At 53.9% G+C, this 14810-nt stretch overlaps 6 protein-coding genes across 6 annotated transcripts; 3 read left to right on the plus strand and 3 right to left on the minus strand.

Annotated features, from left to right (window-relative positions):
• Positions 1–677: 677 nt before the first annotated feature.
• MAM_01799 (basic proline-rich protein) lies at positions 678–1978 on the plus strand (the record flags this gene model as incomplete). The annotated part of the gene is made up of 2 exons (XM_040820598.1): positions 678–809; positions 863–1978. 2 exons carry the CDS (start codon positions 678–680, stop codon positions 1976–1978), a joined length of 1248 nt encoding a protein of 415 aa, XP_040680941.1.
• A 384-nt stretch (positions 1979–2362) lies between these two features.
• On the minus strand, positions 2363–3040 carry MAM_01800 (ribosomal protein subunit L37; the record flags this gene model as incomplete). The annotated part of the gene is made up of 2 exons (XM_040820599.1): positions 2363–2619; positions 2710–3040. 2 exons carry the CDS (start codon positions 3038–3040, stop codon positions 2363–2365), a joined length of 588 nt encoding a protein of 195 aa, XP_040680942.1.
• Positions 3041–3507: 467 nt separating this feature from the next.
• Positions 3508–3956, minus strand: MAM_01801 (NADH-ubiquinone oxidoreductase 12 kDa subunit; the record flags this gene model as incomplete). Its single annotated transcript, XM_040820600.1, has 2 exons — positions 3508–3668; positions 3731–3956. The coding sequence occupies 2 exons, from the start codon at positions 3954–3956 to the stop codon at positions 3508–3510; spliced, it is 387 nt and encodes a 128-aa protein (XP_040680943.1).
• Positions 3957–4404: 448 nt separating this feature from the next.
• Positions 4405–6077, plus strand: MAM_01802 (cutinase negative acting protein; the record flags this gene model as incomplete). Its single annotated transcript, XM_040820601.1, has 3 exons — positions 4405–5025; positions 5084–5709; positions 5771–6077. 3 exons carry the CDS (start codon positions 4405–4407, stop codon positions 6075–6077), a joined length of 1554 nt encoding a protein of 517 aa, XP_040680944.1.
• Positions 6078–7341: 1264 nt separating this feature from the next.
• Positions 7342–8631, minus strand: MAM_01803 (uncharacterized protein; the record flags this gene model as incomplete). The annotated part of the gene is made up of 2 exons (XM_040820602.1): positions 7342–8468; positions 8526–8631. 2 exons carry the CDS (start codon positions 8629–8631, stop codon positions 7342–7344), a joined length of 1233 nt encoding a protein of 410 aa, XP_040680945.1.
• A 4012-nt stretch (positions 8632–12643) lies between these two features.
• On the plus strand, positions 12644–14385 carry MAM_01804 (cytochrome P450 51B; the record flags this gene model as incomplete). Its single annotated transcript, XM_040820603.1, has 2 exons — positions 12644–12892; positions 12979–14385. The coding sequence occupies 2 exons, from the start codon at positions 12644–12646 to the stop codon at positions 14383–14385; spliced, it is 1656 nt and encodes a 551-aa protein (XP_040680946.1).
• Between the last annotated feature and the right edge of the window lie 425 nt (positions 14386–14810).

Below are 14810 nucleotides of genomic sequence, written 5' to 3' on the forward strand. Positions count from 1 at the left end.
GTACTGGGCAAGTACTACCTGGTATGTGACTACCTACTTAAGTACCTAGGTAGGTATCTAGTACGGACTACTTAAGTACCTCCCTAGGTACTTAGTTAAGTGCCTTGTAGAGACATGAACCATCATTCCAGTGGGACAGTTGTAGGATTAGGTCACACAACTCTCATGTGTGAAATCGAACCTGCGACACTTTCAACATCAAAAACACCTCGCTGATTCAAAAATCCATGACTGGCTCGTCACTTTTTTCCAGAGCGCTTTGTTGACTCCTTTGTTGCCCAAAAGTACCAGCCTGCGGCCAAGCGAGCCAAGAAAGCGGAGCTGGTCGTGAACGGGTGGACGGGAACTCACAGTGGCTTAGCCAGGGCTAGGTAAGTACTCCAGTACTTAAGTAACCAGTCGGCGCAGATGACGAAACTTCGTCTTCGCGACTATCTTCTACCAGACTGCCAGACCACTTCCGCCGACTCCGATTTTCCGCAACTTTCTTATGACTGTTCGTATGCTGCAACGGCTGGTTGCAAGCAGCAATCTTCTCGAGTCTCGATACAATAGACGCTGGCCAAGTTGAACGGGCGCCCTCCTGTCCCCCACGCTGCGTCCACATCGCTCGGCTGCACCTCGAGTTTTCAAAATCTATATTGCGATATATAGACATAACAACCTCGGCATTGAAGATGCCAGCACCGCCTCCTCCTCCGCCGCCGCCTCCTCCCCCGGGTGCCGGAGGTCCTCCCCCTCCTCCTCCACCACCACCTGGGGGGACACCCGCCGGAATGCCCCCTCGACCTGCTGCTTCTGGGAATAGAGTATGTTACTCACTGTTTTGATGCTGTTCATTGTAGCTAAGTCCGTGCACCAGAATGCCCTATTATCAGACATTCAGAAGGGAAAGTCTCTAAAGAAGGCTGTTACAAACGATCGATCTTCACCGGTTGTTGCCAAGGCATCATCATCTGGAGGTCCCGTGATTGGAGGAGCGCCAGCAATTCCCAGTGGACTTGCACCGCCGGTCCCTGGAAACCGAGCGAGGAGTAATAGCGATCAAGGCTCTGGCAAGACACTGAGTTCGGGCATGGAGTCGGCCGCGCCACAACTAGGCGGGCTGTTTGCTGGTGGCATGCCAAAGCTGAAGAAGCGAGGTGGAATAGACACGGGGGCAAATTCAGATGCCTCATATCTCTCCGACCCCGGGGAATCGAGAAGTTCGGCGCCTAAACCTCCTGGTGCCCCGAAACCGCCAGGTGCTGCAGCGCCTGCTTTACCTGGTCGTGGTCCTCCCATTCCGCCTCCTGGTGCGGCAGGTCATTTGCGAAAGACAACGCCCCTGGGAGGGTCAAAACCTCCTCCGCCACCGATCGGTAAAAAGCCGCCTGCTCTGCCGACATCTCGAAAGCCTCCTTCAAAGGCCATCCCCCCAGCTGCTCCTGCGCCGACACCACCACCTCCTCCGCCTCCTTCATCATTACCTGCCCCTATTCCAGCAGCGCCGCCGCCTCCACCTCCTCCTCCAGCTTCGGTTCCTCTCCGATCGTCGGCATCACCAGCTCCAAGGTCTCAAGCACCGCCGCCTCCTCCGCCGCCTCCTCCTCCCATCAACTCAGCTCCCATACCGCTCCATTCTCCAAGTTTTGCTCCTCCTCCACCACCGCCAAATGCAGCTCCGTCGCCGCCGACATCGCAGTCTCCACCTCCACTTGCTTATACGAGAAACCGGGGGACATCTCTCAGACAATCTATGCTCGATCCGAGCTCATATACACTACCAGCGAATGGCGGTGGCTTGCCGAGCCCAGCAACCCGAAACGCTTCTCATTCACCCTCTCCTAGCATTGGAGGAAGATTCATAGTCAATGATTCAAGGTGGCAATTCAAGGATGAAAGCTTACTACCCAAGCCGAGGGACTTCCACGGAGGGCCAAAGAAATATAGGGCGGGCAGAGGCAGCAGCGTGCCATTGGACTTAAATGCGTTGTAGAAGGAGTGAGTGGAAAGTTGAAATTCGTGGACAAGCCGATTTGATGTAAATTAGCATGCTTCATCCTAGGAAAACGTATGAAATAGTGTGGGACTATGATGAGTTGACATGCTAGGAACGATACTTCCATCACCTTGAGCGAATATATCAACATTTCGGTTACGTTGAGTACTCTTTGTGTAGCGTGTCCACCCCCTGGCACTGCGGTGGAAAAAACAAAAAAAAAGAGCAGTAGACAATGTTTATCAATATACACCAGCTTCTGGGATGCATACAGAATGGTGCCTTCTGCATCAGTCAGAGCATATGTAATATACAGTATATCGTAGCTTCGCCCCCGCTCACATACTTGTCATGCGAGTTTAACAAGTCCCGCCAAGGCTTTTACATGGACTTCAAGTAGTTTGTCTCCTTGATCTTGGCCTTTCTCTCCTTCCGCATAGCCTTCCTGAGCTCCTCTCTCTTATCTGCAGCCGCAATATTATCGGCAACACTGCCACCCACTTCGCCCGGCAGATTAATCGACTGGTGTTGGATGGGAACCTTGGGGGCCAAAGCAGCGAGGTTTCCTTCAGCAAGAAGCTTGGCCTCCAGAGCCTTCTGGCGCTTGGTTGCCAGCTTTCGTTGCTTCTTGGATTTGGCTGATGCGCATCATGTTAGTTTTATGCCACTGAAGTCTCGACGACCGTCTCAGGGGCTGGGCCAGGCCAGTCTTGGGGGCCGAGACGTACAGAATTCATCTCCAGCATTGTCGTCGGCCGCGTCCGCGCCTTTCCGCATAACGTCAAGACATGACCAGAGCCATTCGGGGTATTCCTCGTCCTTCTTGGCGACGGGGTCTTGGCCGGCCTTGTTGTAGTTCAATCCAGTCAGGACGGTGCCTTCGGGGCAAATTGATCTGGGTGTCGATGATTCTTTCGAGGGTACGGGGGAGCCTCCGTCCGTTGTGGGTGTCGACAGCTTCGGCTCGGCAGAGAGGAATTGCGCTGATGCAGAGAATTGCCGCAGCAGGGGAAGCCTCTGCCCTGCGATGGCTGTGCGAATGCACCTTGTGCACAGCATGGTGCTCTATCCTTCTGTCTGCCAGTCTTTCTCTGTTTCGCGTTTTATTTGGGGAGGTTTTCAGCAAACGATGGAGACGAGGCTTGAATGTCTGGTGGTCAAAATTTAGGCTCTCCGTTGGTACCGAACGGTGATTGGGCCAATGGGGCGAGCCACCACGACACAACACCGCAGCCTTGTCGCTTGTGACTCGTGAATCAATGGCACAATGTGCTTCGCCTTTAAATGAAAGTGCAGGATTACGCAGTAATCACCATGTCTAATCATGTTCCATCGATTCCTGATATATACATGCACACACTCGTACAGGCTTCCAGTGCTGCTTCTGGTCAGCGCAAGGCGCTTCTCTCTGCCTCATGCCACTTGAATTGACACATAATTTGCGCATCTCTATTCGCTTGACTGCCCGTATGAAATCCCAATTCACAATCCCCCAGCGCCCTGTCATGTCATCGCCGGTGCTTCCCTTAAGCAGAAAATCGAGCGCCGCCATTAATCTTGGCCATCTTGTCAGCCGTGTGGGTCTTGGCAGCAATATCGAGTTCCTGGTCCTTTTGCTCGAGATAATTTTGTTGCAAAAATTTGGTCCCCTTGATCTTGTTCGTCGCAAGCATCTGCAGATATTTCTCTGTACATTGACGACCAAATCAGCACGCACCGCACTGGCTCCGTGTACCAAGGGACGCTTACCTCGCAGCTCGCCGCAGTTCTCCAAGTGATTGACACCCTCACGCATGTAGCATTTGCCCAATTCTTCTCCAACAAGCCGGGTCTTCATGGCGCCGACCCATTGTTCTCTGATGATGGCATCTTCGGCGGCTTTGAAGGCTTTGGTGTCGTCGTAAGCAACGCCGTTGAAAGTAGGTGCAACATTGGGTTTCTGGCTCTTGAAGAGCTCGGATTCCGGGGTCGGCATATTTGCAGATACAAAAAAGTCTCTATTTCGACGAGACAGAGGCCGTCGATTTGCGGAAGCTTTGCTCGGCGACGACGAGAAGACGCTACCTGCAGTTCACGGCTTGCAGTGACTGCGCATGCCTCAATTGTAAGGCGCTCACTCGGTGAGGCACGTACCGTGAGCTAGCTTCACCGCCTTTGGTGCCGACCCACCTTTTGGCTGGCGGAAAGGGAAAAAAGTTCTACACCGCGCTACGGCGCCCAACCTCTCCGCCGCAGGAGTGAAAAAAAAAAATTAGAAAACTGCCCAGCCCTCCCTCTATTTTTCTTGCCATCACGCACATTGAGGGATTTTGTCTCTTCCTGTTTTTTTTTTTTTTTACTAAAAATTTTCTTGACATCTCGTTTCCCTATTTTACTCCATATGCTATTCTTTTTGTAGTTCATCCTCCGAAAGAAGAGATACGATGGCCAAGTCAAAGATCAAGGAGAGCAAGAAGGCTGATGCTGGTCTGTCCACTGTTAAGAAAAGTGGTGTTGCAAAGGCTTCTCAGTCCGCCAAGTCCAAATCCAAGGAGATTGCGAAGGCTGCGACAAAGAAGATGGTCAAACAGAAAGAGGTTCCCGAGAAGAAGAAGAAGAAGGTCGTCGAACCCGAGTCCTCTGAGTCCGACTCGGAGAGTGAAAGCGACTCTGACGTCTCTGACAGCTCCGACTCTGAGTCAGAAGTCGAAAAGAAGACGGCTGCCAAGGCCAAGGCCAAGGCCAAGGCCAAGGCCAAGAAGGCCGATTCTGTTTCCGAGTCCGAGTCCGAATCTGATTCTGGCTCTGAAGCTGACTCTGGCTCCGATTCTGATTCTGACAGCGAGTCCCGGGAGACTAAGAAGCATGCCACTAGCAACAAGGTCAAGGCTGCTGCCTCCGCCTCCGAGTCCAAGTCTGACTCCGGCTCTGACAGCGAGTCTAATGATGAGGCCACCAAGGTCAAGGTCAATGGCAAGGCCAAGACTGAAGCCGACGACTCTTCTGATTCCTCTGACTCTTCCGACTCTGACGAGGAGAGCGATGACAAGAAGGCCACTGCCAAGGTTGGTAGTTGTGATACGTTTTTTAACGAACCTCGACCCTGAACTAACCCGTCCACAGGAAGAGCCTGTCGACTCTTCTGACTCTGAAGAAGACTCGGACGATGATGACAGCGAGGATAGCGAGGACAGCGAGGATGATGACTCTGAGGAGTCTGGCAAGGCCAAAGCCAAGACTGAAGACGCGTCTGCCTCAAAGAAGCGCAAGGCTGACGAAGAAATTGACGCTACCCCCAAGAAGGCCAAAACTGATGAGGCGGCCGCCACCACTTTGTTTGCTGGCAACTTGAGCTGGAAGGTTGACGATGACCTATTGTCCGGGGCTTTCAAGAAGTTCGAAGGCTTGGTGGGTGCTCGCGTTGTCACTGAGAGAGACGGTGGCCGCAGCCGCGGCTTCGGATACGTCGATTTCGAGACAGCGGAGGCGGCCACCAAGGCCTACGAAGCCATGCAGGGCTTCGAGCTGGCTGACCGTGCCCTCAACCTGGACTACGCCAACGCTCGATCTGCCGAGTCTAACCCTCGTGACCGTGCTGCGGATCGCGCCAAGAAACACGGCGACTCTGTCAGCCCCGAAAGCGAGACTCTGTTTGTCGGCAACCTGCCCTTTGACACTGACCAGGAGACTGTTCACCAGTTTTTCAGCGAGGTTGCTGAGGTCGCTAGCGTTCGCTTGCCTACTGACCCGTAAGTCCTATCCAGGCTTTACAGCATTGGTGCTGCTGGGAAACTAACCCACGTTATACAGTGACTCTGGAAGCCTGAAGGGATTCGGCTACGTCAGCTTCAATTCCGTCGAGGATGCCAAGACTGTCTTCTCGCAGATGAACGGTGCTCCTCTGGGCAGTGGCAGAACGTCTCGCAGCGTGCGTCTCGACTTTGCCAGCAATCGCACTCAGCAAGGTGGCGGTGGCCGCGGTGGCCGCGGTGGACGTGGTGGACGTGGTGACCGTGGCCGTGGTCGCGGTCGTGGGGGCGGTCGTGGTGGTTTCGGCTCTGGTGCCAATCGAACTGCTCCCTCCAGCTTCGCGGGCACCAAGATGACCTTTGACTAAAAATGCAAATACTTGAGGGCTACCTGTGGGCTTTCGATAAGTGGGCTTTTGTGGGCTGTCGTATTCAAAACAAGTTGGCGGCTACGTCCTGGCGGACTAGCCTGTGGGCTTTGAGAGGTCGTTTCGTTCAAGTCGAAGCGGCGATAGACCTGTGGGCATGTACACTTGATTCGTTGCCTCATGGCTTGTCACATATTCGCTTTCACCTCGGTGAAGGAGATCATTTGTGTGCTAGGTCGGCATTACTTTGGCTTTTTGATGGTGGGCAGTTCGAGAATTTGCGTCGTCTTGACGACATGCATACCAATGGGATTCTGAGGGACTTGGACGGCCTTGCTTGTTCAGAAGGGTCAGGCTCTGCTTCCACTTGCTATCTAGCGGTGGGATGAACCGATACTTTTCTTTTCCGAGTTGGCACGAAAGACTTCTGAGGGACCTGGGGGCTTTTGCAATTGCAAACTTGAAGTTGTAAGTTGACGTGATGTCGCAACATGCATGCCGATACCACTGTGGAAGCTGGAATATGGGACTCAGTTTCCTTGGTACCTGATTTATTGTATTTCTCTTGAGGTGAGTAATCTACGCTGAGTAGCTTGAATCACATCATGGATTCTTGGCGTTGGGAAGTAGGAAAAGAATACACTTCTTGTTCAGTGCTAGGAGACATGTCTGTTTCGACGGAGCGGGTACAACTTGTTCGTCGAGTGACGGGATCATGTCGGTATGTAGTCCTGCTTGCAGGAACCAAGTGAATGAGTGATATGTCAATGTTAAATACCTACTTAAGGCGAGCTATCTTGTTTGCCACCACCACCAACGTGCTGTCGCAACGATACCAGTTCGCTGAATCGTAGAGCCGGGCTTTATTTCATCCAAGGCAACGGCTCGATTTCCCCATGTACACCATAACCAAATCATTAGATCCTAGCAGGTCATGCATGCTAGTAATTCCGAGAATGCGATTACAGAATCCGAAATAGATGTCGACTAAATGCCGTGCATTCCCCACCGCAGCAAAGGCTGTCTGTAATGACACATCGCTTCTCACCAGGCCCCGGAAGCGCCCGGAGCAACCGTGCAGTCGAACTCATGATAGTATTTTGCCCAGTGGACTTTGAGTGGTGGTGAACCTGTCAATCAGCAAGCACGGCGCATCGGTCCCGATCCTTGGCAGACATCTGCTGCTTTGATCGAATCGTATAATTGGCCATGATGCACCGGGAACACATGCACTACACATGTATTAATACGGGGCCAGCCGCATTCATGCCTGGGCCGTGATGCTTTTGCCAACGGCTCTCGCTCCCCACCTCAGCTGCCTGAAGCCGCCGGAGCTTCTAATGACTTCGCGTCCGGTATGTGACGTTTCGTTGGCAACACCCATGCTGGCGGATAAGACTTCTTGTGCTTCTTGGCGGCCGACCTCACGTCCAATGACGTAGCCTGCGCCAAACCCAACCACCGAGACGAGAACAACAACACCAGCACTAACCATCCATGTTAAAAGGGTGGGCGAGACAAGGGTCGCCTCTTCAGGGACGACCACAACTTTCTTCTTCTTGCTGGCCCTGGGGTTCCGCCCAGTAGAGCCACATCTCTTTGATTTATCGGCTTGTCTGGTTGGCGACCTACGGATTCGTGGAGACCCTGGGGTGACTGGCCGTGGCTCTGCAGATTCTTGCATCAACTCCGACTCGGGTACAAGTCGAAGTTCCATGGGCTGCTGGCTCGGGCCAACGCCCACGCCGCTACGCGAGGCCCGCCATGCCTCGGCCTCTTCCTTTGACTTTGGCAGGCCACGGGCTGCGGCGGCGCAGGACAACAAGGTTGTAAGCGATGCGCGCAAAGCCGCGTCATTGTCCTCGCGAGCCGAGGGCGACATGAATGATGGGCCGTCGCGGTGGACGCGAGTCTGCGACCGTTGAGAGAAAGACGGCCGAGTAAATCCGCTGTGGGGGTGAGGAGGCATGCTCGAGGTGGCAGATTGACTTCTTTCTGGAGCATTACGGGGAGGGTGTGAAAAGGCATTCGGCTGTGGGTGAAAGACGGGTCTATCAGGAACACGGCCAAGGGCAGTCGCATTGTCGCCATCCGAATCCGAGTCGGCCTCGGAGAATTCGCCTCCGTTCCCAGACGGTGCGGAGGGGGCATTTTCGGTCGAACTCGTCAACAGCCGATCATCTTCGCTTTCGCTCTCGTCGTACTCCTCCTGGCTGCTCGCGCCTGCAGCGTGTATGGCTGTTCGCGGGTGAGGCACTGACCGAGCAGAGGCTTGTAAACGACGACGGCGGTTGTACGGACCTCGGACTCGCAGGCCGGCAGTGACGATCTCGTCTCCGATGCTGGACAGGGACGAAGATGATGGTTGGGAGGCGACCTCGATCCAAGATTCTGCGACGGTTAGATGAGAGGTTGACAGGCAGGTTGACGGAAAGCATGTGTACATACCTTCAAATCGACGCGGGTGCGATAAACCAGGACTAGATCTGGAGGGGCCCGGCTGCGACACGGCGCCCGGAGCTCCCTGGCTAGGCTGGCAGGTGTTTCCGTCCATGCTGGCAAAGTTGGGCTTTATTCGCTACTGTATGCGTGGCAAATGTGATGGGTGTCAAGAGCATGCATCGGAAGCACCAGAGAGAATGGCCGATGCCGAGGGACGGCCCTTGGTAGTGATGCGATAAGGACGACGGAGGGGTCCGTGGCGGTTGAGCGTTGAGCGATGAGCGTTTGGCGAGCCCCGCCCGGCGGTCACTGGTGGCGCGAGGGTCACCGTCTTTTGAAATGCCCGCCTTGGCAGCAGCGTCAAACAGGAGACAAAGGGGACGTGAAGATGGCGGCTATTTGGGAGACTTGAAGCGAACACGGGCGGAACAGGCAGACGAGATGATGAAGGCAAATAGAAGGAGGAGACGATAAGATAGGAGAAGGTCACTGTGGTGCGAAGTCGGGACACGGGAAGGAAGGAGGCACTGGGGTTCGAGGTACTCCGTACGCGGTAAGTACTACTAAACTTGCAGAGGGGCATTCTGACACCTGACCAGTCGTCTGCCTACCAGGTACAAGGTGCCCCTCATTGAAGATCTGGTCCGGCACCCACGTGCACTGTCTGTACTGTGTAGCAGCGTCACGAGGTGCCAGAGTCGAACACGCCGCGCCCGCGCAGCCAGAGGCAACGTTGGACTATTGGCCGCGTGCACAGTGCATCCGGACGCCATGAGCAAGGTCGGATCACGCAACCGTCCCCCACAACGGCGGTGAGCAGCACTCGCTCCAAGTACAACGAGACGTCCGTCCATGGCCTGCCTGCCGTGCAACAAACAAATCATGACCTCAAAGGCGGGGCTCTGCCTACTTAAACTGGCGATCAGAAAGAAGCCATGCCTCCATCGTGAGACATGGACATGGACATGGCAATGTCAGCGGTTGTCCCGCGTGGCCTTGGCGCCGATACGGGCTGTGCACATTCATATAGTCGTTGGTTGGCTGCCATTCTTTTTATATTTATTCCCGTTGAATCCCTTCAGCACGTCGTTCTAGACCAATACCGGCCCACACCAGATGAATAGGAGAGCCGTGAGAGATGTTGAGATGACGACGAGAAAGCGAGTGGACTCGGCAGCCAAGCTCGCCGTGTCATCTACTAATTACGTACTCGGCTTCTAGGCTTCTCATTCTAGCGACTCGCGCGTGGGAGGCGTCCTTGTCTTGCTCGTGAGCCTTTGTATGGGATCCTGGTCGAGACTGAAGAAACGTGTCCAGCACGTTCACGGGATTCTGCACGGCGTCGTCCAAAGCCGGGCAGGCACGTCCAAAGCCGGGCAGGTACGTCGTACGTGAGTCACTTCCGTCTTGGCTGCCGAGCCCTCCTTTCTCAGTCTCATACGCAATGGGCTGACCGTTAAGCTTCAACAAAGGATTGGGAAGTGGATCTCCGCGCATCTGTCTGTTACCTGTGGCCCATTGCTGGTGCCATCATGTTGCAAGCAGAGACGGGTCGAGCGCCGCGCCCAAGGGCCCAGAAAAACAAACATTTATACGGAGAGTATACATATATATATATGTATATGTTGTGGGTAGCCTCCAATGTTGAACAGCTCGTCTTTTGATTCACCAAAATTATCATATTCGCGCGCTTCTACCTCCCTCCAGGAGCCAGCTCAACAGAATGAACCTCTCAGCCGTTGTTGTTGCCGCCCTCGTCGGCCTAGCTATGGCCGTACCACGACAGAACTCTCCATTGCCGCCAAACGCCGTTAGCTCGGCTTACGACGAGCATCGACCCAATATTATGCCTCACAATGCCGCATATGACAAGTTCGCACGGGAGGTATTTGCTTGCCTGGGTCAGTCATGGGTGTTCCGACCTGGGCTGTTGTTTGCCTGCTATCAAGGCTATGACAAACATTGGTCTCGCTGGGTTGAGAAGGAAAAGAACGAAGGGCGGAAGTTGGAAGCGGTCACCCATGAATCGTTCAATGATCCAAAGCATCTTAAAGCCATCGTAATTATATGCCTAGGACGAAGTGGGGGTTCGATTGCTGAACTTCTTTGGTGCATGGAACAACACGATCCTTATAAATCACAATCTGAGATACGGAATCGGGGAGATTACAAACCACGAAAGGGCGTAAACCAGACGTGTTCGGACGACGATGAGTGCCTTGTCGGAACTGTTTGCAATGATCACCGAACGTGCCGCCTTGCCTGACGCTGCGTTAGACCCGAGCCTGAGGTGCATATTGTCAAGGAGCGACCAGCGGGAGGGAGCGCATCGACAGGCTCTGCAAAGCCTTGATACTTCTTGCTTTTTGGTCGAAGGGCTGCTTCCTTGCCAACGATTTAAGCATGAGACCAGCTTGTGCACGTCGCATTTACTTTCGTCTGTCGATATAGGTATACTATTTGATTATATTGTGCTGGGGCTTGGCAGCCCGCCGCACACTTTACACTTTTACATTCTCGAGTCAAGTCCCTCTCTGGTATTATGGTGCCGTCATTGATATTGCATCACCACGCGTACAGCGTCGAATTGTTTCTCGTATTTACAGTCACAGTCACAGTCACCCCAAGACAATGTCTACTCGTGTGCCTTCTCCCCCGACTCGAGGTCGCGTCTTTTGCGGCGCCATTGGATATGTGATGTGACGGAGGTGTTGAGGGTTGAGGGCCAGCGGCGGGATCGACACGTTGCCTACAATGTCGCGTGCCGTCTACTGCAAAGTTAGCCGCCTCTTCCATTCTCTACCGCCTGTTCAGCATCGTAGCGTGCCTCTGGCACAAACGGCAGGTGAATAGGGACAAACACACCCGCGGCAGCCGTCAGAAACGACAGCGTTATACACAGTAACAGTTCAACTGGATTGATCTCGCCCAAGGAGCGGTGGCATGCGTCGGCGATGGGCGTGGTGGGTGATGGCCGGGAGGTAGATGGAAGGATGAGAATGGCGTGAAGATGGTGCTGAAGACTGTCATGATGATGAAGGATTTTTGTTCGGAAGGAAAGGATGGGGAAGATGGTGCCCTCGCTTGACGTCCGTGGTTCGAAGATCTGATTCTGCAAGTGGGCGCCATGTTGAGAGTCGCCTATTCGGCTATTGTGTTCTTGGTTTTGTATGGATTGGACGTGGCGGTGAGTCCGGCCGTCTTCTTGCTTTGGCCGTCAATTGTTTTGAAGGTTTCTTTGCCCTGAGCCGCGTTGAACGTCGTGGTGTCGAGTGACGCACTGCATTTATGTACCACGGTCGAGTGACAAGTCGCTGAGACAGAAGTCCAATGTTCCTTGTCTACACTGCATGAGCTGCAGCATGGAGATTTGAACTTTTCAAACCCCAAGAACTACACAAGCCTGGTTGAACTAAACATTGCGCTACTCCGTATTTGAAGGTGAGTCTCGAGTTGCCGCAAGAGTCGGATGTCGCTCTCCGGACGGGAGACCCACATGTGAGGTGACGAGAGGCCGAGACTCGGCGCCGAGATGGCTCCAGCTGCCGGTAAGGACGGCATCTGTTCGCCGTCCTCAAATACAATCCCATGTATGCAACAAGACAGAAGGGCTTGTGTCTTTGCAGCGGAGAAGTATGGAGTGAATCGTCTGCTGGTTTGCGGCTCGGTCTCGAGCGGCGCAGTCGTGAGCGCGGCAAGTTCGATGTAGGCTAGTCTCCGCTTGAGAAACCCGAATACGACACACCCTTGACCCTTTGCCGTCGTAAATCAGGACCTCTGGTTGGATGGCGTCCCTGGCTTTCATCGGCAGCGACCCCACATGCGCACGCAGATGCATTTTGCGGGCCCCCCCTGAGCCAACCAACGAGGGAAGGAATCACCCGATTGACGCCAAATTACTTTCATCAGTCGCATCTTGACGCCACGCTTCAGTTCCTTCCTTCATCACTCGCTTCTACGCCGTTGCGTTGGGGGCTCGTTTGTTTATGATTTGACCATAGGCAACGGAGACCTCTTCCTCCTCAGTCTTCATTTTCTATGGGATCTTCCAATATTGTTTTAATCCTCGTTTCCTACCCGATCGCGCGAGTCAACGACCTTCCCACCGTCGTCGGTCGATCATAATGGGTGTTCTTCAACAGGTAGCGAGCCACCCGCTCTCGCAGCAGTTCCAGACTTTGGGTCTGGGATCACAGATTGGCATCGCCTTGGGTTGTCTCATCGCTCTTGCGGTTACTCTGAACGTTGCGAGCCAAATTCTCTTCAAGAACCCCAATGAGCCTCCGCTGGTCTTCCATTGGTTCCCCTTTATTGGCAGCACCGTGACGTACGGAATGGACCCTCCCAAGTTTTTCAAAGAGAACCGTGCCAAGGTATGTTTATGTTTAGCATCCTATCCACCCCCCTTGCGGCCGTTGCTTGCTGCCAGTGAAGTCCGTATCTGACCGGCGCCCTACAGTTTGGAGATGTCTTCACCTTTGTTCTCCTTGGCAAGAAAACCACCGTCGCCGTTGGCCCCGCAGGAAACGACTTCATCCTCAATGGCAAGCTCAAAGATGTCAATGCCGAAGAGATCTATACTGTTTTGACTACGCCTGTCTTTGGCCGGGATGTTGTGTATGACTGTCCCAACGCCAAGTTGATGGAACAGAAGAAGGTAACGAAAACCATGGCCGGCTTTGATCTTGTCGCGGCACAGGCAGAAAGGGCTAATCATTTCTTGGTACAGTTTATGAAGATTGCTCTGACGACGGAAGCTTTTCGATCCTACGTCCCCATTATTTCTGGCGAAGTACAGTCCTACTTCAAGCGTGACCCCGAGTTCAAGGGCAAATCCGGTATCGTCGATATCCCCAAGAAGATGGCAGAGGTTACAATCTTTACTGCCTCACACGCTCTTCAGGGCAGCGCCATCCGCGGCAAGTTTGACGAGTCTCTGGCTGCTCTATATCACGATCTGGACATGGGCTTCACCCCCATCAACTTCATGTTACACTGGGCGCCCCTCCCCTGGAACCGCAAGCGTGACCATGCTCAACGTACTGTTGCCAAGATCTACATGGATACTATCAAGGAACGTCGGGCCAAGGGCGATGCCGACAAGGAGCTCGACATCATGAAGCACCTAATGAACTCGACCTACAAGAACGGAACCCCTGTTCCTGACCATGAGGTCGCGCACATGATGATTGCCCTGCTCATGGCCGGCCAGCACTCATCGTCATCGACCAGCTCTTGGATCATGCTGCGCCTCGCTCAGAACCCGCACATCGTCGAAGAGCTCTACCAAGAACAGATCAAGACTCTTGGCGCTGATCTGCCACCTCTTACCTACGAGGACCTCTCCAAGCTGCCCCTCAACCAGGCCATCGTCAAGGAAACCCTACGTCTACACGCTCCTATTCACTCCATCATGCGTGCGGTCAAGCAGCCCATGCCCGTGCCCGGCACAAAATACGTGATTCCCACCACTCACACTCTTCTCGCCGCTCCCGGGGTCAGCGCCAGCGACCCCAGCTACTTCCCCAACCCTGAAACCTGGGACCCTCATCGCTGGGAAAGCGACTCACCCAACGCGCCCACCATTGTCCGCAATGTCGTGGACGAAGAGGAGAAGGTCGACTATGGATACGGTCTGGTCAGCAAGGGTGCCGCCTCGCCGTACCTTCCTTTTGGTGCGGGTCGCCACCGATGCATTGGCGAGCACTTTGCCAACGTACAGCTTCAAACGATTGTTGCCGAGACGGTACGTCTGTTCAGGCTGAGCAATGTAGATGGCAGCAACACCATTATTGGCACCGACTACGCGTCTCTCTTTTCACGACCTCTGGAACCCGCAAAGATCCGCTGGGAACGACGAGACTAGATGCATTAGGGTAGGCAGATGCATGAAACAAAAAAGGGCACATGGGATAAAAAGACGAGTAGCGGGTATTTGTATATGTACAGGGCTACTCGCTGGAGTTGTTAGAGTTGATTAGATGAGCGCGGACGTGAATGAGCCCACGTGGTTGCGTGAGACAAAGCACTAATATTTAATTCAAAGTAAAGGTCTAAACCACTTGGGGATGGACAATATGGACAATTTAAAGTGATTGCTGTCAACAGACGCGTCGTTGACCGGGTCCTGGACGACGCTGCCCTCTCCAGTCAGTCAAGCAGCGACCGAAGGAAGTACTTGGGCGGAGTCACGGAGTCACGGACCCGGGCGGGTGCAACGGCATCCAGAAACACGAGGTGGCTGCACGCGATTCCTTCCCAGTTGTCGCGCCTGCAAAACGCAACACGTCG

The sequence above is a fragment of the Metarhizium album genome, assembly GCF_000804445.1.
Source record: "Metarhizium album ARSEF 1941 chromosome Unknown scaffold_3, whole genome shotgun sequence".
NCBI classification, from domain to species: domain Eukaryota; kingdom Fungi; phylum Ascomycota; class Sordariomycetes; order Hypocreales; family Clavicipitaceae; genus Metarhizium; species Metarhizium album.